At 43.7% G+C, this 20,186-nt stretch overlaps 1 protein-coding gene across 5 annotated transcripts in view; it reads left to right on the forward strand.

Annotated features, from left to right (window-relative positions):
- The first annotated feature begins 255 nt into the window (after positions 1–255).
- The window catches only part of PUS7 (pseudouridine synthase 7), a 57,613-nt gene continuing 37,682 nt past the window's right edge, over positions 256–20,186 (forward strand). For 2 of the 5 annotated variants that reach the window (XM_023250272.2, XM_023250273.2), the window contains exons 1-5: positions 257–493; positions 11,655–12,087; positions 14,249–14,333; positions 14,507–14,608; positions 16,772–16,916. In XM_023250272.2, the coding sequence (XP_023106040.2) occupies positions 11,687–12,087; positions 14,249–14,333; positions 14,507–14,608; positions 16,772–16,916 (733 nt within the window). In that variant the 5' untranslated portion in view covers positions 257–493; positions 11,655–11,686. Of the gene's footprint in view, positions 494–11,654; positions 12,088–14,248; positions 14,334–14,506; positions 14,609–16,771; positions 16,917–20,186 lie in introns of all 5 variants that reach the window. The other 3 variants (XM_045052279.1, XM_023250270.2, XM_023250271.2) reach the window with 3 other exon arrangements.

The raw sequence follows: 20,186 nt of genomic DNA on the forward strand, positions 1-20,186 counted from the left end.
CCTAAAGACTGTCTGAAGGACTCTTTGGTGCACGATGAAATCCCTGTTTGCCCGGGCCCTGGAGAAATCACTGTTTGCCCAGGGCCTGGACAGGCTCCTGCTGCCGTGAGCTGGCAAAGCCGCAGTGAACCAACGAGCTTCCTCCAGGCAGAGGCCACTGGGTCACTGGGCGGCGGAGAGGGGCGGGGCCTCGTTGCTCCGGGCCCGCGCGGAGGCGGGGCCGGCGGCGGAGGGCGGGCCCCGCCCCGAGGGTGGGGCAGATTAGCGGCGGCGCGTCGCTGCGCAGCACGTGTGAGAGCTCCGCGGCCGGCGAGTGCACCCGCGCGCTCCGGGCCCCAGGGGCTGAAGGCGCTGACGGCGTTGCCTATGCCGGGGCGCCCTCGCAGCTAGCTCTTCCGAGTGGCCCTCGTCGCCGCCGCCCTCCTGCGCCCAGAGCAGCGCGCCCGCCCCCTCGCCGCCCGGCCCGGGCCGCGCCCGCGCTCCCAGGCCCCGGGTAAGTGCGCGGCCTCGCCGCAGCCACCCGGGCTCCACGGCCCGGCCTCAGGGCCCCGCCCGGAGGGGCAGTGCGGCCTGGGAAGGCGTCCCGGCCGCGGCGTGAGCGCACGGCTTGCCCACGGCGCCTCCATTACTGGCCGTGCCCGCGGAAGCGCGGCTGGAGCCTGGCGGTCCTCCTCCCGCGGTGCCAGCCCCGCCCCCCCTTCCGGGGCCGATCGGCAGGGGGCGCAGTGCCCTCCCGCCTCCCTGTGGCGCTGGCCGCCCTCGGTTCCCAGCCCCTCTCCTCCCTTTCTTTGCCCCGGGAGCTCCCTAAACTCCTCTCCTCGCCAAAGAGAAAACCGGCCTCTATCCCGGGGCCCTTACAGCCTCGGTATATCGCGGGGCCGGTCTTCCGCAGGGTAAAGCCCACGTGCTTTCTCTCGTCCTCGTTTTCACCCATCACTACTTAACTGCGAGGCTACTGCAAGCCAGGCAAGCACCCAGCTGAATGCTTATTTTTGTACACGTTTCCCAGAGTAGGAGCCAACAGGTTGGGGACCAGGAGTGTTTTCTCCAGCTCTCCACCGGGTCCGTGTTTAATGAGTGGATGTTTGGAAGTGCTGCTGTGCATGTTGAAACTCATCTACGCCGAGTCCTTACCGCCAGCCCTGCACTGAGAGGTTTAGAAGTACATCCTAATTGCCTGGGTTATTGGTGCCTGCCAAGAAGTAGGGTTTGGAGAGAGTTTCGTTTGCCAGATATTTAATCCCGTTGTCAGGCCACTTTTTTTTTTTTTTTTTTTTTTTCATTTCAAAAATCTTGGATTACCAAGGGCTTTTGTTTCAAGTCTCCAGTCGTCCGTGCAGTCATATTCCATTCCCTTGGGGATACCTTGGCAATTGAGGGATCTGTCAAAGATAGGCCGTACAGTCATAGTGAAAAGGGGATGAATAGCCGATAATTTTGTTTAATCATTTAACAGCTCCTTTTGAACATCTTTTGAACATCTTTTGCTGAGGCGATGCAGTATTAATAAAAGGTATATTGACCCCAAGTAGGAGAGAGATACTGCAGTCCAGCTGGTCCGTTGACTGAAGTTTTCTCCTGTTTCAGGTCCTTTACCTGTGCTGGTCCTGCTGCCTGGAACTCTCCCCATACACATCTTTTCATGTCTATAGTTCTTTCTCCCCTTCCCTTTACTCTGCTTTATTTGTAGCTCTTACGGGTGTATGTCTCTGAGATTATTATTGTTTTCGTTGATATTTCCTTAAATAAATATAAACTCTGGGGCACCTGGGTGGCTCAGTCGGTTAAGTGTCCGACTTAAGCTCAGGTCAGGATCTCGCGGTCCGTGAGTTCGAGCCCCGCGTCGGGCTCTGGGCTGATGGCTCAGAGCCTGGAGCCTGCTTCCGATTCTGTGTCACCCTCTCTCTCTGCTCCTCCCCCGTTCATGCTCTGTCTTTCTCTGTCTCAAAAATAAATAAACGTTAAAAAAATTAAAAAAAAATAAAGAGGACAAGAAATTGCCCCTTTTCCCCAGTGCCTAAGATAGTGCCAGACTCATAAGGGGTACTCACATATTTGTGGGATGAACAAATCTAATGGACTTAATGATTTTGCATATTAGAATGTAGAGTGTGCTCTGCCCTGAAGAAAGTGCTCTTTATTATATATGTGTGTGTGTGTATTTTTTTTTTAACGTTTATTTTATTTTTTGAGAGGCAGAGCACAAGCAGGAGAGGGGCAGAGAGAGGGGGAGACACAGAATCTGAAGCAGGCTCCAGGATCTGACCTGTCAGCACAGAGCCGGATGCGGGGCTCAAACTCACAGACTGTGAGATCATGACCTGAGCCTAACGAAGTCAGACGCTCAACCAACTGAGCCACCCAGGCGCCCCAGAAAGTGCTCTTTGTAGTGAGCTAGAGGGGTTGTTGACAGTTTGCAGAGGCTGGAGGATAGAAGTATTTAAAGGGGCGCCTGGGTGGCTCAGTCGGTTGAGCATCTGACTTCGGCTCAGGTCGTGATCTCGCGGTCTGTGAGTTCAAGCCCTGCATCAGGCTCTGTGCTGACAGCTCAGAGCCTGGAGCCTGTTTCGGATTCTGTGTCTCCCTCTCTCTCTCTGCCCCTCCCCTGTTCATGTTCTGTCTCTCTCTGTCTCAAAAATAAATAAAACATTAAAAAAATTTTTTTAAAAAAGTGGAAGTTGTATTTTGAAATATAGATAGGACTAAGACTAATATGGCTTTAGATGTTCATTTTACAGAAATAATGTTAAGGGATTATCGGTGTTGTATTACAGTTTTGAAAATGTTAAACTTTTGTTGTTGTGGATGTAAAGAGAGCTTATTGGTGAATTTAGTATCTTAATGAAAAAGATTTTAAAATATTGATAAAATTGTAATATTCCTAATGTCAGTTGGGTCATTTGGAGTATAAAAGAAACAAAACCCATTTTTTTAGTATTCCCTTCGAAAAATTGCATAGGACTTTGAAGTTCACAGGTAAGTATCAGTAGATTCTCTTCTTGGTGGTGGTGTGGTCTATATTACTTGACTGATTACTATTTTGAATAGTGTATTTGTGCAGCATAGCATCTCTTTAAAAACTTTTTTTTAAAATAACATTTAAAAAACTCATAAAGCTGTACTCTCTACCCTTCCTCCCCTTTTTAAAAAGCCAGTCATTTCAGCTTTGAGGTAGCATGCTTGAATATGTATATTTGGATTTTCCTGAATGCAAAACTTTTTCTTAGGGAAATCACACCGGGGCATCCTGAGTGGTTTATTTTTCTGATTGAATTCTTCCCAGCATCTTCAATGTTCACAGGATCTGCTCGCTCCCTCCCCTCATTTAAAAATTAGATTGCAGGAGCACCTGGGTGGCTCAGTCAGTTAAATGTCTGACTCATGGTTTCGGCTCAGGTCACGATCTCCTGGTTTTGTGAGTTCGAGCCCCACATCAGGCTCTGCACTGCCAGTGCAGAGCCTGCTTGGGATTCTCTTTCCCTCTGTCTGTGCCCCTTCCCCACTTGCTCTGTCTCTGTCTTTCTCTAATAAATAAACCTTAAAAAAATCATACTGCATTTTAGTCTTCCCTTTTATATAGTTCTTGCTCATGAAAACAATGCTAATTTGAGCTCTGTCTCTCCTAGTCCAGAAGTTTGAACAGCTGTTCCAGTAAATATGTTCTCAGTTTCTAGGCCCACTGAAAGAACTTAGCAAAATACATATTAAGTGACTTATAATCATTGGTACCATGTATATTTTAATAATTAATGTGTATGATAGGGTTATTAGTTAAAGCAAATGGAAAGTATTTGTAATTTCATTTGAAACACAAAAGTGAGATTAGTTAATGAGCTTGTCTTGTAAGTTAAATATAACAAGGAAAAGAGATTAGGCAAGTGTCCACAAATATCGAGAAAAGACTGCTCAAAAATATTAAAGGCCTGTTTATTTGGTGCTGTTGGCAGTGCTTTGAGGGACTCTTAAAATTAAATGGTATTTGAAGGAAGAAACCCGTGTTTAATCATTAGCCCAGAGAACAAAAGAAGCCTAAGAAGCTTTGTTTTTTCCCCAGACTCAGCAATACAGTTCTGCTGTACAAACCATCCATAATAAATATTAATGACCAGTAGTTGAATAGGAACAGCTATTACAGACCTTTGAGCAACTCAACATTTTTCAGCTTTGCAGAGAAAGAAACCTCAGCTTAGAGAGGGTAAGTGGCCCACTCATAAACGGCAGAACCTAGATCGGGTCGAAACCAGTGTGTGATATTCGTATGTGTGATCTGCTAGTATTCTTATGCCAGGGATGTTAGGCATAACAGTGCTGTTTGAAACTTTCCAGGATTTTATTCACGAAATTACTGATGTGGGCGCAGCGGAGAGCAAGGAGTTGGGTGATGACCATGTCCTGACTTAGGTGACTGGTAGTTGGTGGCAACGTTCCCTGAGCTGGGAGGTATAATGTGTGTTGGTGGTGGGAGATGATGAGATCAATTTAGGGCATGTTGAATTTGAGCATTTGATTCAGCTCTTCCTAGCTGGGTCAGCTGGAGTAAGACACCGATATCTGGCAATGCTAATGAACCCAGAGCCATAGGGTGGAGGAGAGGCTTGAATGAGCTCACTGGGTGCACTCTGCAATTGCTCAGCTTGACAGCTATTGCTTTGGACTTAACAAGCAAACTGGGAAGTCAGAGATGGGTCTTGGCTAGAAAAATGTGAGAGTGAGAAGGGAACGGGACTGGGGTAGGAACCTAGAGATGCCCAAATTTAAGCAGCAGCAGAGAAGGAGGGGAAAAGAGTACCTCAAGAGGCAGGAAAAAAGGGGTAGAAAGAGTTTCAAGGAAGGAAAGTGGCAAACTGTGTCCAGTTGGGAAAAGATGTCAATTAGAGCCAGGCTTGAATGACTGTGGTTTTGGCACAAGGAAGCCATCGCTGAACTTTAAAAAAAAAAACAAAACAAAACACTTCATTGGTGTGTGGGAGGCAGAAGCCAGATCTTTCACTAAACGTCAGCTGCACACTGGTGGGGCGTTGATTTGATTTGCTGCAGTGTTTTTTCGCAGTGCCTGGAATACTGCCTAGCGCAGGGTGCACAGTAGGTATTTGTTAAGGGGATGAAGTGCAGCGCTTAGGAGTGAGTGTTAGAATGACTGGACTTTTAGGAGGGTTGTCTTATTTAAGGGAATGGTTATAATGAGTGGTCTAGTGCATATGCTGGAAAGAGGGGTAGACATCTGTCAGAGGAGGCCTGCAAGCAGGACTTGAAGAAGACTGTACTGACCAGGCATGGCCATGAGAGTAGGGATGGCTGTTTAAGAGGGGAAACCCCCTCACCTGCTGTGGTTTTCTCCAGCAGCATCCAGGAGCACAGACCTAGACAGTAGGTTTGATACTTGGTTGGGGTTTAGCACGGATCATGAAGCAGCACCAGTGAGCAAGAGTGTTGAGTGGTGGCTAACAGATGTGGAGGTTTGGGGCACTTGAAGAAGTGAAGGTGGAGAGGGGCACTTGGGTGGCTCAGTCAGTTAAATGACTGGCTCAGGTCATGATTTCATGGTTTCTGAGTTTGAGCCCTGCATCAGGCCTGCACATCAGATTTTTTTTTAATTATTAAAAAAAAGTGACAGTGGAGAGACGGTATCTTGGGACCTGTTTGAAGAACATGTGATGAGAGAGAGCAGAACAGAAGAAAGGGTAAAATAGTGGTTGATCAGAACACAATAGTTTGTGTATCTTTTTATACTTCATATGTTTGAAATTTTTTGTAATAAAAAGCTTACCGTAGAAGATGTGATAACCTCCCCATGTTCCCATCACTCAGTTTCAATAATCATGAACCTGGTTTCAAATCTGTAGCCCCTCCACTTCCATTCACCACTGGTAAATTATTTTGAAGCCAAATTCCAGACTTCGTAACTTTTCAACCATAAATATGTTAGTGTGTCTAAAACATAAGGATTCTGTTTTTAAATGTAACCACAGTAACATAATTGCACCTTTAACAGTTAACAGTACTACCTTGATGTCATCAAATATTCCCAGTATTTTGCATCCCTCATCATCTCAAATGCTTACTCATTTGTTTTTTAAAATTTACATCCAAGTTAGTTAGCGTGTAGTGAGTGCAACAATGATTTCAGGCGTAGATTCCTTAATGCCCCTGACCATGTAGCCCTTCCCCCCTCCTACAACACTTCCAGCAACCCTTTGTGCTCTCCATATTTAAAAGTCTCTTACGTTTTGTCCCGCTCCCTGTTTTTTATATTATTTTTGCTTCCCTTCCCTTATGTTCATCTGTTTTGTATCTTAAAGTCCTCATATGAGTGAAGTCATATATTTGTCTTTCACTGACTGACAAATTTCACTTAGCATAATACCCTCTAGTTCCATCCACGTAGTTGCAAATGGCAAGATTTCATTCTTTTTGATTGCTGAGTGATACTCCATTGTATATATATACCACATCTTCTTTGTCCATTCATCCATCGAGGGACATTTGGGCTCTTTCCATACTTGGGCTATTGTCAATAGTGCTGCTATAAGCATTGGGGTGCATGTGCCCCTTAGAAACAGCACACCTGTATCCCTTGGATAAATACCTGGTAGTGCAATTGCTGGGTCGTAGGGTAGTTCCATTTTCAATTTTTTGAGGAACCTCCACACTGTTTTCTAGAGTGGCTGCACCAGTTTGCATTCCCACCAACAGTACACAAGAGATCCTCTTTCTGTGCATCCTCACAAACATCTGTTATTGCCTGAGTTATTAATATTAGCCATTCTGACAGGTGTGAAGTGGTATCTCATTGTGGTTTTTTAAATTTATTTTTAATTTTTTTTTAATGTTTATTCATTTTTTGAGAAACAGAGTGTAAGCGGGGGAGGAGCAGAGAGAGAGGGAGACACAGAATCCGAAGCAAGCTCCAGGCTCTGAACTGACAGCACAGAGCCCAAAGCGGGGCTTGAACTCACAAACCATGAGATCATGACCTGAGCTGAAGTCAGACGCTTAACCCACTGAGTCACCCAGGCACCCCTCTCATTGTGGTTTTGATTTGTATTTCCCTGATGATGAGTGATGTTGAGCATTTTTTCATGTGTCAGTTGGCCATCTGGATGTCTTCTTTGGAGAAGTGTCTATTCATGTCTTTTGCCCATTTCTTCACTGGATTACTTGTTTTTTAGGTATTGAGTTTTATAAGTTCTTTATAGATTTTGGATGCTAACCCTTTTTGTGATATGTCATTTGCAAATATCTTCTCCCATTCTGTCGGTTGCCTTTTAGTTTTACTGATTATTTCCTTCACTGGGCAAAAGCTTTTTATTTTGATGAGGTCCCAATAGTTCATTTTTGCTTTTGTTTCCCTTGCCTCTGGAGACATGTGGAGTAAGAAGTTGCTACAGCCATCAAATACTTTTCTAAATGCTTTTTTTAAATAGTTGACTTGTTTGAAGAAGGATCCACTCGTTGCATTTCTTTGTAGGTTTATATGTAAGTTCCCCTCCCTCTTTTTCCCCTTGCTTTTTATTAGTTGAGGGAACTGTCTTTGTCCTGGTAGAGTTTCCCACATTCAGAATGTTGCTGATTGCTTCCCCATGGTGGTGGTTAACATCTTCTGTCTCTGTGTGCTGTCGAAACTACCAATTAGACATAGAGTTTCAGTCAGAATACTTCACAGCATGTGCTTTCAGGGACGTGCAGTGTCTGCCTGTCATGTATGTTAGTGGGCCATTCGTGGTGCTTGTCCAGGTCCACTATTTCATTAGGCATTTGCTACTTAGTGTGACTTTGATCTCTACAGGTGGGGAACAGTTTCAGCACCTGTTCCAAGAAATCTACAAAATGTCTATAGAAGGCTGTTATACCACTCTGAATTCTATGGCATGTATAAAAGAAATAATGTCCTCAAAAAATCTGCAGACTTCTTGAGGGGGGAAAGGGGACTAGCTTATTTTTATCCTACTATATCTAAACAGGATATAGTGTTTATCATTTCATTTAATCTTCGCGGCAGTCTTGTGATACACATGTCATTCCCATTCTACAGATGAAGAACAGGGGCTTGGAGAAATTAATTTACTTCGATGGACAGCTAGAAAATGGCAGGAGAAAAGTATGGTACCCAGGTGCCCACATGGTAGTGCAGATGAAGGGAGGTAAAATGGGAAGACGGAGTTAGTAGAGAGGAAGGCACAGCAGTCAGGACTCATGGCCTTCAGATGAGCCTTGAAGGACTGATGAGGCCAGGGGTGAACTTAGACAGGTGTGGAGGACTTCCCATTGGAGAGAGCTCATGAGCAGTCAGACTGGAAGCAGGAACTCATTGGGACTGGGCCTGAGTTGTTGCAGGTGTGTGGAAGATAATGGTACAGGTTGCTAGATGATGGGCAGTGTCAAAGCAGGAAGGAGCAGACATTTCTGCAGAGGAGGTAATTGATGTGGCTTATGACCATCAGTTGTTAAAAAGGAGCTTGATGAATTCTCTGCATTCTGGGAAGGAGGTAGACATGTGCTGACAGCAAAGTCCCTGAGCCACGATACTAATGTGGTTGTCATTGGCTGTGCTTTCCTCCCTGCTGAGAGTTCAGGCGTGGAAAGGTATCAGGATCTCCTAGTGGACCCTGGCATGCCAGCTGGGACGCCATTGCACGTTTGGGGTTGAGAGTATGTGTAACACAATGTAGTGACTGGCTTCCGGATGTTCCCAGGTACCTGTGACACCTCAGGACCATAAGTGGGCTTGTCTTCCTACTCCCTGCTTCTCTTCTGGGGTTCCGTGTTAGGAAGAGCTCCCCTGTCCTCTGAGATCCCTAAGGCAGAACACCTGAGTCATCCTAGGGTATTTCCTCTTTTTGCCCACATTTGTCATCCAGTCCTGTTCCCACCACCTCTTAAATGTCCCTGAATCCAAACTTTGTTTCTGTCACCCTTGTCTCAGTCTTAGATCATGTTATACTAATTTCTTGACTCAATTTTGGTCATACCCTCTTTTTTAACTTTTCTTTTTTTTAGTGATCTCTACACCCAATGTGAGGTTCAAATTCACAGCCCCGAGATCAAGAGTCACGCACTCTTCCAACTGAGACAGCCAAGTGACCCTCAGCTGTACCCTCTCACCGAATCTTCTATCTAACCTGTTTCTCTTCAAAGAGGCACTGCGACGGGGCGCCTGGGTGGTGCAGTCGGTTAAGCGTCCGACTTCAGCCAGGTCACGATCTCGCGGTCCGTGAGTTCGAGCCCCGCGTCAGGCTCTGGGCTGATGGCTCAGAGCCTGGAGCCTCTTTCCGATTCTGTGTCTCCCTCTCTCTCTGCCCCTCCCCCGTTCATGCTCTGTCTCTCTCTGTCCCAAAAATAAATAAACATTGAAAAAAAAATAAAAATAAAATAAAAAAAAAAAGAGGCACTGCGACACCTTTCTAACTCACGAGTCTAGTGGTGGTTTGACTTTCAGGATGGAATCCCCTCCATTCTGCTGGTCTAGCATCTGCCCACTCGCTAGCTTTACCTCCAGACTCGCCCGTTGTGTGTTTTACCCTACTTGGGCTCCCACGCCTCTGCACATGCCCGACCATCCCCCCCAAACAGCTTCCCCGCGTTCTGCGACCTCACCCGCTCCTCACAGCCGGGCTCAGGTGTTCGTTTCTGGTCTGCCATAAGGAAAGGTGTCTTCTCTGACACCCTCACCGGCATTGCCCTCTGAGGTCTTTGTTCCTGTAGTCCCCGAGTGACCTGCGCCCTTTGTGTCTCCCACATTGGTGCGCAGGCTCTGTGAGGGCAGCCTTGTTGATAGAAAGTGAGCGTGAATAGCACCAGCATTTCATAAACCATTCTTTTTCTTACTTGACCTTGCTTAGAACAAATAGAGAATAAATGCTTTCCTAATTGAATTAGAGGTAATTTTTGTATAGTTGAGGTCTACTTTTGTTCCAGATTCTTGGTTTCTTCCATTTTCTTTATTTAATTTTTTTGTCTTTCAAAGGAAATTGGTTTTACTGGCATCTTTCTGTACCTTTTCTCCCATTTTTTTGTAGTCATCATCCCTTTTTCTTTCATTTTGTGCATGTATTTGCATTCTTCTTTACATTTTCTTTCCATTCTAGATTGTTGACAGTGAGCCAAGATCAAATGTGGATTTTTTTTTTTTAAGTCATCTCTAGATGGGCCTGAAACTGATGACCCCAAGATCAAGAGAGTCACGTGCTCCACTGACTGAGCCAGCCAGGCACCCTTCAAATGTGGATTCTTAAACTTTAGCTCATTGTTGTTATTATTCTGTTGCAGATGCTTCTGTAGTTGGGTTTCTTGTTAACTAGGCTTTGGAGAACCTTAGAATGTTAGTTTTCTGCTCATTTATGTTCTTTATGAGTATGCTTAGTAAGTTCATTAGCATTTTAATTATAGCACCTCCGTATATAATTAATGTAGGAAAACTTTTATCCTTAATTTACCAAGAGCACCAAGTAAGGTCAAATTAGATAAATGTATTTATTTTGACTGCCACATGTTACCCCTCTGGCAAGCCGCCCAGTCCTGGGAGGTGTGTATGGCTTCTTAAACTTTCCCTCATTACATTGTGTGTGGGTTGCTTACACGATAGTCTGTATTGTTGTTTTTTTTTTTTTAATTTTTTTTTTGTATTTTTTTTGTATTTTTTTTTGTATTGTTTAAATTGTGGCAAAATGCACATAACACGTAGCATCATCTCCACTTTTAAGCATACAGTTCAGTAGCGTTAAGTACATTTGTACTGTAGTGGAACCAATATGCAGAACTCTTTCTAATCTTGCAAAACTGAAACTTTATAACCCATTAAACAACTTCACATCCCCCTTGCTTTTTTTTTTAATATACTAGTATGCGTTCCTGTCAATAAGTGTATTTATGCACTATTTTTATTTAATCAGGCTTTTTTTTTTTTTTTAAAGAATAATCTACATGAAACAAAGTTCAAGTGATCAACTACGGTATTCACTAAAACCAGCACGTCTCCCTGCTGTGCCCAGCCACCCATATTCTGTGCTAGAAGAAACCATCCTTCCCAGCTTCTGTTCATATTGTTTCATTGTATTGTTTAATTTACAGACGCAGGCATCATTTTTCTTAGTTTTTTGTTAACGTAAAAGTACTGAGGGGTGCCTGGGTGGCGCAGTCAGTTAAGCGTCTCACTTCAGCCAGGTCACGATCTTGCGGTCCGTGAGTTCGAGCCCCGCGTCAGGCTCTGGGCTGATGGCTCGGAGCCTGGAGCCTGTTTCCGATTCTGTGTCTCCCTCTCTCTCTGCCCCTCCCCCGTTTATGCTCTGTCTCTCTCTGTCCCAAAAATAAATTAACGTTGGAAAAAAAAATTAAAAAAAAAAAAAGTACTGAAATGAGTATCCTTAAACCTAAAATTGTAAGCACTTCAGTTATTTTAAGATACACTCTGAAAGTAGTATTTCTGGGTCAAAGGGCATACATTTTTTACAGTTTTTTTTTGAGGCATACTCTCAAATTCTATGCAGAAGTGTTGTGTCGTTTTTCTATGCCACCAAATATATACACCAGCATCAGGAAAAATTATTTTAATAGATGAGTTTTAGAACCCTAGGAACAAAGTTAACTGTGCCTCTGTTTGCTGAAACCCGCTTTAAGGAAGTGATTGTTACTTCCTGCGCTCTCTTCCTTCCTAAAAGGTTCTCTTAAATGTTTTCTTGGAGCCTTAAAAATGGAGATGACAGAAGTGACTGGTGTGTCGCTGAAACGTGGGTCTGTTGCTGTTGAAGACAATGACAGGGCGGCCCCAGCTGAGGAGGCAAAAAGACAGAAGATCTTGGACCATTGTCTGACCAAAAGTCAGAGCGAGCTGGAGCATGTCTCTCCACCCAGTGGGGTCAACGTGCCTGAGCCACCTGAGGCTGTGAGTGCCAGAGAGGGTACAAAGAATTCTGATGTGCAGTTGGAAGAAGAGGAAGAGGAGGAGGAAGATGGCCTCTCTGAGGAGGGTGAGGAGGAGGAGGAAGCTGAGAGTTTTGCAGACATGATGAAGCATGGCCTCACTGAACTTGACGTTGGCATCACCAAGTTTGTAAGTTCTCATCAGGGATTCTCAGGCATCTTGAAAGAAAGGTATGTTTCACTTACATGTAAAGTTATTTTTGTTCTATTTGTTTTTCTGGTTTTTTGTTTTTTATTTACTTAAATTATAGTTAACATACAGTACGGTATTGGTTTCAGGAGTAGAATTCAGTGATTCATCACTTACATACAACACCCAGTGCTCATTGTAACAAGTGCCCTCCTTAGTACCCTTCACCCATCTAGCCCACCCCTCCACCCACCTCCCTCCATCAGTCCTCAGTTCTCTATCATGAAGAGTCTCTTGTGGTTTGTTTCCCTCTCTTCTCTCCCCCCACTCTTTTGTTCTTCTGTTTTGTGTCTTAAATTCCACATAGGAGTGAAATCATATGGTATTTGCCTTTCTCTGGTTGATTTATTTTGCTTAGTGTAATACGTTGTAGCTCCATCCACAGTGTATTGTCATTGGAAGTGGCAAGATTTCATTCTTTTTGATGGCTAAGTAATATTCTCTTGTGTATATCTACCACATCTTCTGTAAATGTTCTTCAGTCAATGGACATTGGGCTCTCTCCATAATTTGGCATTCTATTTGTTCTTTAGAAAGAAATTAGCAAGGGGCGCCTGGGTGGCTCACTTGGTTAAGTGTCTGACTTTGGCTCAGGTCATGATCTCACAGTTTGTGAGTTTGAGCCCCGCATCGGGCTCTGTGCTGACAGCTTGGAGCCTAGAACCTGCTTCGGATTCTGTGTCTCTACCCCCCCCCCCCCCCGCCCCCCGCGTCTCCATCACCAATATGTTCTATTTAACTTTCTGTCCCCAAGAATGGTTTATTGACGATCACGAAGGAATAGGATGGAGGAGAGCTGTCTAAATGAGCAGATGAAGCCATTTCAAGATCAAATGAGTAAATAAAAAATAATTTTTGTGTCAAGCCTTGCTAATATGTAAATGAGTGCTGTTCACTTCTTTAAAATAAATTATTTTAAATGGTTTTAAGTTTTCTCTTGAATTGGTCTTAAAATCTTAAATCCTTAACTCTTCTACCTGAATGTGCCACATCTGCAGTAGAAAGAAGGTAGTCTTTGGAGCCAGAAGGATCTGGGTATGAATCTAGACTAGTTACATAGTATCCTTATCCAAAAAATGGTTCCTAATACTACCTTGTGGTTTTTGAGAAGGTTTTAAATAATGTGTGTAGAATATTTAGCATAAAGGCAAGCTTCAGGTTGGTTCATAGTAGATATACTGGGTTGTGATATATATTTTTTTAATGTTTATATTGGGGGGGAGGGGCAGGGAGAAGGTGGGCAGATAATCCGAAGCAACCCTGTACTGTCAGCGCAAAGCACCAGGCTTGAACTCACGAACCTTGAGGTTATGACCTGAGCCAAAGTCTGCTTCTCAACTGACTTGACTGAGTCACCCAGGCGCCCCAATGGGGTTCTGATTCAATTAACCATGCCATAGTTTATGATTCACTTTAGTATGGACTGTTTATATAATCACTAGGGTAATAAGCTTTGATTTATGCATTTCTCTGAAAGAATATTCTAAAGCTCAGAGGGTCTTTACGTTCTGTGTGAAGAATGCAAGCTGTGGCGTAGCATTCTTTAAGAAACCAGAAAAAAAAAAAAAAACTGCACATGAACTTAGTAATGAAGAATTAAAAAAAAAAAAATTCCTGTTTTGGGGCTCCTGGATGGCTTAGTCACTTAAGCATCTGACCCTTGGTTTCAGTTCAGGTCATGATCCCAGGGTTGTGGAGTCAAGCTCCACGTAGCAATTCTCTCCCTCTCTCTCTCTCTCTCTCTCTCTCTCCCTCTCTCTCCCTCTCTCTCCCTCTCTCTCCCTCTCTCTCCCTCTCTCTCCCTCTCTCTCCCTCTCTCTCCCTCTCCCTCTCTCTCCCTCTCCCTCTCTCTCCCTCTCCCTCTCTCCCTCTCTCTCCCTCTCTCTCCCTCTCTCTCCCTCTCTCTCCCTCTCTCTCCCTCTCTCTCCCTCTCTCTCCCCCCCCTCCCCCCTTCCCTCTACCTCTCCCCCCAACCCCCATCTGCCCCCTCCCCTGCTCGCAAGTATGCTGTCTCAAAAAAAAAACCCAAAATTAAAAAAAATTTTCGTATAACCATGAAGCTTAATGTTGATAAACTTCCTCCTAAAATTAATCAGAAGCAAAATGTTAATGCTTTGAAAGTTTGTGTTTTCTTTTCATCAGATACTCCGACTTTGTTGTTCATGAAATAGGAAAAGACGGACGCATCAGTCATTTGGATGACTTGTCTGTCCCCGTGGATGAGGAGGTGAGAGCAGCTCTCTGACAAGCCACTTTCCCTATAAAATAGCACTTCCGAGATATCCAGAACTATAGAACTCTAACAGCATTGACTTAGCATTTCCGAGAGATCCAGAACTATAGAGCTGTAACAGCTTTGAGTTCTGTGTGTGACTCACTGGGAGTTTCATTATTTTCAAGGATCCAACGGAAGACGTATTTACGGTTTTGACAGCTGAAGAAAAGCAGCGTTTAGAAGAGCTCCAGCTTTTTAAAAATAAGGAAACTAGTGTTGCCATCGAGGTAAATAGCACAAAAACATACATTTCAGGATTTTCATTGCTTCTTTTTGGGTAAAGTCTATAAGCATCTATTAGAAAAATTACAGTAGTTGACGAAATGATGACTTTGCCCTATTTGATGTAAAAGAGCATTACCCTAAAAATGTTTTGACCAGTGGCAAATAACCAGTATCCAGACATACTATAGCAAAAAAATGTTACGTCGTAAGAAAATTTTATGTGACCACAAGTCAGCAAAGAAATGCGTTGTTCCACGGGGCACCTGGGTGGCTCAGTCAGTTAAGTGTGCAACTTCAGCTCAGGTCATGATCTTGTGGTCCATGAGTTCAAGCCCCGTGTCGGCTCTGTGCCAACAGCTCAGAGCCTGGAGCCTGCTTCAGATTCTTTGACTGTCTGTCTCTCTTTTTCTCTCTCAAAAATAAATATTGAAAAAAAAAAAAGAAAGAAATGTGTTGTTCAGACCACAAAGTGACTATTCTGTCACAGTGTCTGTAGCCAAAGGACTGCCACCATCTAACAGATGTGTGGCCTAATAAGCCCTGGCCCTGGCTCTCCCTCCAGCAGCCTCTGGCTGTCAAGTGGGTCTTGGAGGGAGAGGAGTTGGGAAAGAAGTAAGGGAACATTTCTTTGCTCAACTTGACTCAGCTTCTGCTATTGAAGAAAAGGAGAGCTTAGCTACTAAATGGGCTAGTCGATGTTTTTTCAAAAGCTTTTGTTAGGAAAATTTTATTCTTCTCAGTGATGTCCAGTAGAATTATGTGAGCCATGTTTGTAATTTTAAATCTTGTAGAAACTTAAACAGGTGCAGAAACAGGTGAAATTAGAAGCGACTGAGGGTGGTTCAGTTCCACCAACTGTGAGATCATGACCTGAGGCGACATCGAGAGTCAGATGCTTAACTAACTGAGCCATCCATGTGTCCCCCGACATTTGTTTAAGTGCAATAAATTAAATAGAAAACAACGGTGTATTATACGCATTAAGGATAAATATTATTTTGTAAGATTTTTTTAAATTTTTAAAAAATGTATTATTTTGAGATCGAGAGCATGAGCAGGGGAGGGGCAAAGAGAGGATCTGAAGCAGGCTCTGTGCTGTCAGCACGTAGCCTGATGCAGGGCTCAAACTCATGAACCGTGAGATCATGACCTGAGCCAGAATGAAGAGTCAGATGCTTAATGACTGCGCCACCCCGGTACCCCTCTAGATTTTTAGTAAGGCAGGTGCATGTATATATTTCTGACTGTTGACTCCAGATGTGAAATGTATTTCTTAGTGTGAGACACATTCAAAAATTGAGCAACAGTTCCTTACATAATAAGTTTACATTTTTTGATGTTGATTTTTTTTTTTTATTACGAACAAATATATGAGAACACCATTATAAAATAATCCAGTATGGAATAGGATTCATTGTGAGGCAGTGTAGATTGGACTATTCAAGGGAGTTGAGTTTCTGATATCCTGAAAGGCACGGCTTGCCTCCATTTCCATCTGTGAGCCCTGAGGTGTTCGCCCAGCAGAGTCCCTAAGCAGGGGTATCTGTGATGGGTGGCTCTGGAGTCACAGCCTGGACTGTACACGTGGCTCTGCTGCCCTCCAGCTGTACGACCTTAGGTCCTTCTCTTAACCTCGTTTTCCTGATCTCCAAGTGGGTATACTGGTAGCATGGTAGGGAGATGATAAGGATTAACTAAGACAGTGACTCTGAAGTTCCTGGTATAGTGCCTGGCAGAGAGTCATGCCCCATAAACAGGCTCTTAAGATGTGCGGTATTATGAAGCTCTAAAAGATTGTTGAAGGGGCGCCTGGGTGGCTCAGTCGGTTAAGCGTCCGACTTCGGCTCAGGTCATGATCTCTTGGTTCGTGAGTTCAAGCCCAGCATCGGGCTCTGTGCTGACTGCTTGGAGTCTGGAGCCTACTTCGGATTCTGTGTCTCCCTTTCTCTCTCAGCCCTCCCCACCTTGCACTCTGTGTGTATCTCTCAAAAATAAATAAATGTTAAAAAATAATTTAAAAAAAAAAAGGATTGTTGAAATCATACCCATGTACCTCTGTTACTTTGCATAGCTGATAACCTGACTAGTGATTTTACTACTTCATTAGTGTTATTTCCCCATTTAATGTTTCTTCAATCAGTAGTAGCATGATTTGTTTTTAATAGGTTATTGAGGACACCAAAGAGAAAAGAACCATCATCCATCAAGCGATTAAATCTCTGTTTCCAGGATTAGAGACAAAAACAGAGGATAGAGAGGGGAAGAAATATATTGTAGCCTACCATGCAGCTGGAAAAAAGGCTCTGGCAAGTAAGTGTGTGCATGACGAGGCATTTCATCTGTCTGTTGGTCACGGGTGGCATCCTGCTTCTCGTGTTCCTTGCCTGTTCGTGTTCAAGGGCTACTTTGCTGTTATGCAGAAAAGGATATCAATCATGTCATTCCTTCAAAGAAGGTGAATAATATCACTTCAGATGCCAGCACCATCCTGCAGACTGTCTGGTTAGGGGCATTAGGTCTCTTATGTGAGTGAAGATTTGCTACATTTACAGTGGTGCCTGAGAGATAGTCGTAGCAATTTGATATGTTCCCTGAAGAGCAGAGTGGGCTCAGCGGCAATTCAAGAAGAAAATGGAAGGATGTTGCTCATTCTGTATCCTTAATGGAGGAGAGAAAGCTTTCAGATGAACAAAAAGTCCCTGTGGCACATTGCAAGAGCTGTTGCTTTACAACCCTGAGTCTCTTCTTCACTCACACATAAAAAACATGGAATACATGGCAAAGTGGCCCTCCACCCAAGCTCATCTTTCGTTGTATATGATTCATTTGAAATGGGTGTGTTGTCAGTGAATTTCTTTGATATTTATGCTCTAAAAGAATTTCTACAGCCATATATGCTTGCATATAATCTTAAGAATTTTTCTGCCAAATCAGCAGACATAATTCTAATGAAAATTAGAATGGGAAAAAGATAGTTCCTCACCCTCATTTCCTACCAATGATGGCTTCTATTAGTAAAGAGTCGTTTCTAGATAAATTTGTTAGAGGAATTCCAAGACTACATAACAAAAGACTTCGTGCGGTTAGTGCTTTATGAGTATTCTCTCAGGCTAATGCTGTGAATGGATGAAGCCTTAATTGTTTATAAGTATGATTTTAGTGAAATGGGGGAGGGTATAAAAAATGGGAGCAGAGATAAGTTTAGTTAGCTGTGTCTGCAAAAACTATGTAGTCAATTCGGTCAGTCTGGATAGTGACACAGGAATCAGAAATCTTGAGCAGCTGGGGAAGAGAAGGTGGACATTGGAGGTCACTTACCCGGAGATACCAAAAAGAAAATGAGATGATGTGTTCTGGAACAACTGAGGGCACAGGTTGCTAATCACCTCTCAAACCACAGACAAATGGCTTGGCTACTGTGTGTTTCTCTGATGTCTGAGTCACAGTATAAGATAGTACCTTAGCACGCTTTCTTCCAGCCAGGGTTCTTCAGCAGAATTAAACCCCATGGAGAATGATTCGAGTGACTCTTTTTGCATTCTCCCAAGCTTGGCAGATAGCTAGTAACTATTCTAGATGTGGAGGAGAGAGGGTGACTTAACTACTGCAGCATTCAGTCTTAATTGTCTCAAGGAGCCCAGGTTGAGAACGGCTGCTAGGGAAATGCCCCTTGTAGAAAGGCAGTCCCCATCGGTCAGCCACCCTCTTTCAAAGGCGAGAAGAAAAGGCAAAATCTTGCTCTGCAGACTCCTGCTTCTTGGAAATGATCTTTGTTTCTTAGAAGATGCCAGCCTTTGTGATCGGCAGGGAGGGATGTTAGGGCATTTGCAGGTCACGGTGGCCTTTCAGTTTTCCCACCCTTTCCCCTCAAGTGAATGGTGCCAGACCTCTCGCGTTTTGTCTGTATCCACATTCTCTAAGCTTATGCCACACCCACCTTTTTTCTTTCCCAAAGAAAAAAATTTCCTTCAGATTTTTCAGGTGAGCTGCTGAGCATGTATGATGCAAACCACCCTTCTCCATTGCCCTTACACATCTTCAGTAAAATATGAATTTCCCAGTTTAAAAAGAATCACAAAACCAGGTCACATTGGATCGTCACTTGCAAAGAGATCTAAACCTTTTGGGCTTGAGATGTGGCATTTGGTCAAAGATAGACTAGATGTCTGAACTGTTGTCTCCCACCCCCTCCTAGACCCAGGCACTGGAGAGCCTGCGTTCACCTCTTGCAGCTCTAGCTCCCTCCCAGCGAGAGTACCTTGTTAGTTAAATACCATTGGAAAAGTAGAGAGAGCTAGGATCCAGAGACTGTTCTTGCTTCTGTAGACAGAATCCAGTGCCAATGACAGCTTGTCTTCTTGGGCTGCCTTGCCTAGCATTTGAACGATTACCTTTGACTTATTTTTATAAATTTATTTTTTTATTTTGAGAAAGAGAGTGCTAACAGAGGAGGGGCAGAGAGAGAAGGAGAGAGAACCCAATGTGGGGCTTGAGGTTCATGAGGTCATGACCTGAACCAAAATTGGGGGTTGGATGCTTAACCGACTGAGCCACCCAGGTGCCCCTGAATGAATTAGCTTTTAAAGCTTCATTGCAAAGATAAGTTTATAGTGTTTTTAGCACTCCTTTCCTACCGCACCCTGATATAAATTGTTACATGCATTATCTAGCAGATTTGCAATATTCTTAACCTAAACTCTTCTCATCTAGAGCCATGCATCCTAAAACATGGGCATGGTGGATTCTAAATCATGGTGCCTAAACACTACAAATTACCAGCTGTTTTAACTCAGATGTTATTTTGTTTGTTAATCCAGTCAGATAGATAGGGCCCTATCTAAGCATAGTTTGACTCACCTACCAAAGCATACTTATGGTATTTTTCTGAAAGTATAATTATTCTAAATCATTAATCAGGGAAATTCATTTGTATTTTGAGAAGCATAGTATGTATTCCAGATGCCTCTAAGAACTTTTCAAAGACTTAAGTAAAAGAAAAAGGAAAAATATGCCGCATGATATGTAGAGGTTCTCCATACTTAGGGAAATGAATGGTTCCCAGCAGGGATACTGGATCATGGAATCCACAAGAGACCAGCAGGAGGAAGAGCCAGACAGATAAAAAGGAAACTGTCTGGGAGACTGGTGTTATGGAATCCCCAAGAAGAGTGACTGCCAATAACCAAAGTGATGAGCAGTGGAAAATATTATGGATGGGTTCAGTGAGATAAGACTTCTGAAATATATCTATTGGTTTTTAGCAACATAGAAATCATTGGTGCGTTGACCGTAGCAGCTCTAGTGGAGTAAGATTGGAAACCAGGTTACATAGTGGGTTGAGATAGAAGGCAATAAATACAGATTGCTTTTTATTTTTATTTATTTTTTAAAGTTTACTTATTTATTTTGAGAGAGCAAGAGCATGCGTGAGCAGGGGAGGGGCAGAGCTAAGGAGAGGGAGAATCCCAAGCAGACTCTGAGTTCAGCCTGGAGCCCGATGTGGGGCTTGAACTTGTGAATTGTGAGATCATGACCTGAGCTAAAACCAAGAATTGGACACTTAACTGACTGAGTCACCCA

This window comes from Felis catus, chromosome A2 (genome assembly GCF_018350175.1).
Source record: "Felis catus isolate Fca126 chromosome A2, F.catus_Fca126_mat1.0, whole genome shotgun sequence".
Taxonomy (NCBI): Eukaryota; Metazoa; Chordata; class Mammalia; order Carnivora; family Felidae; genus Felis; species Felis catus.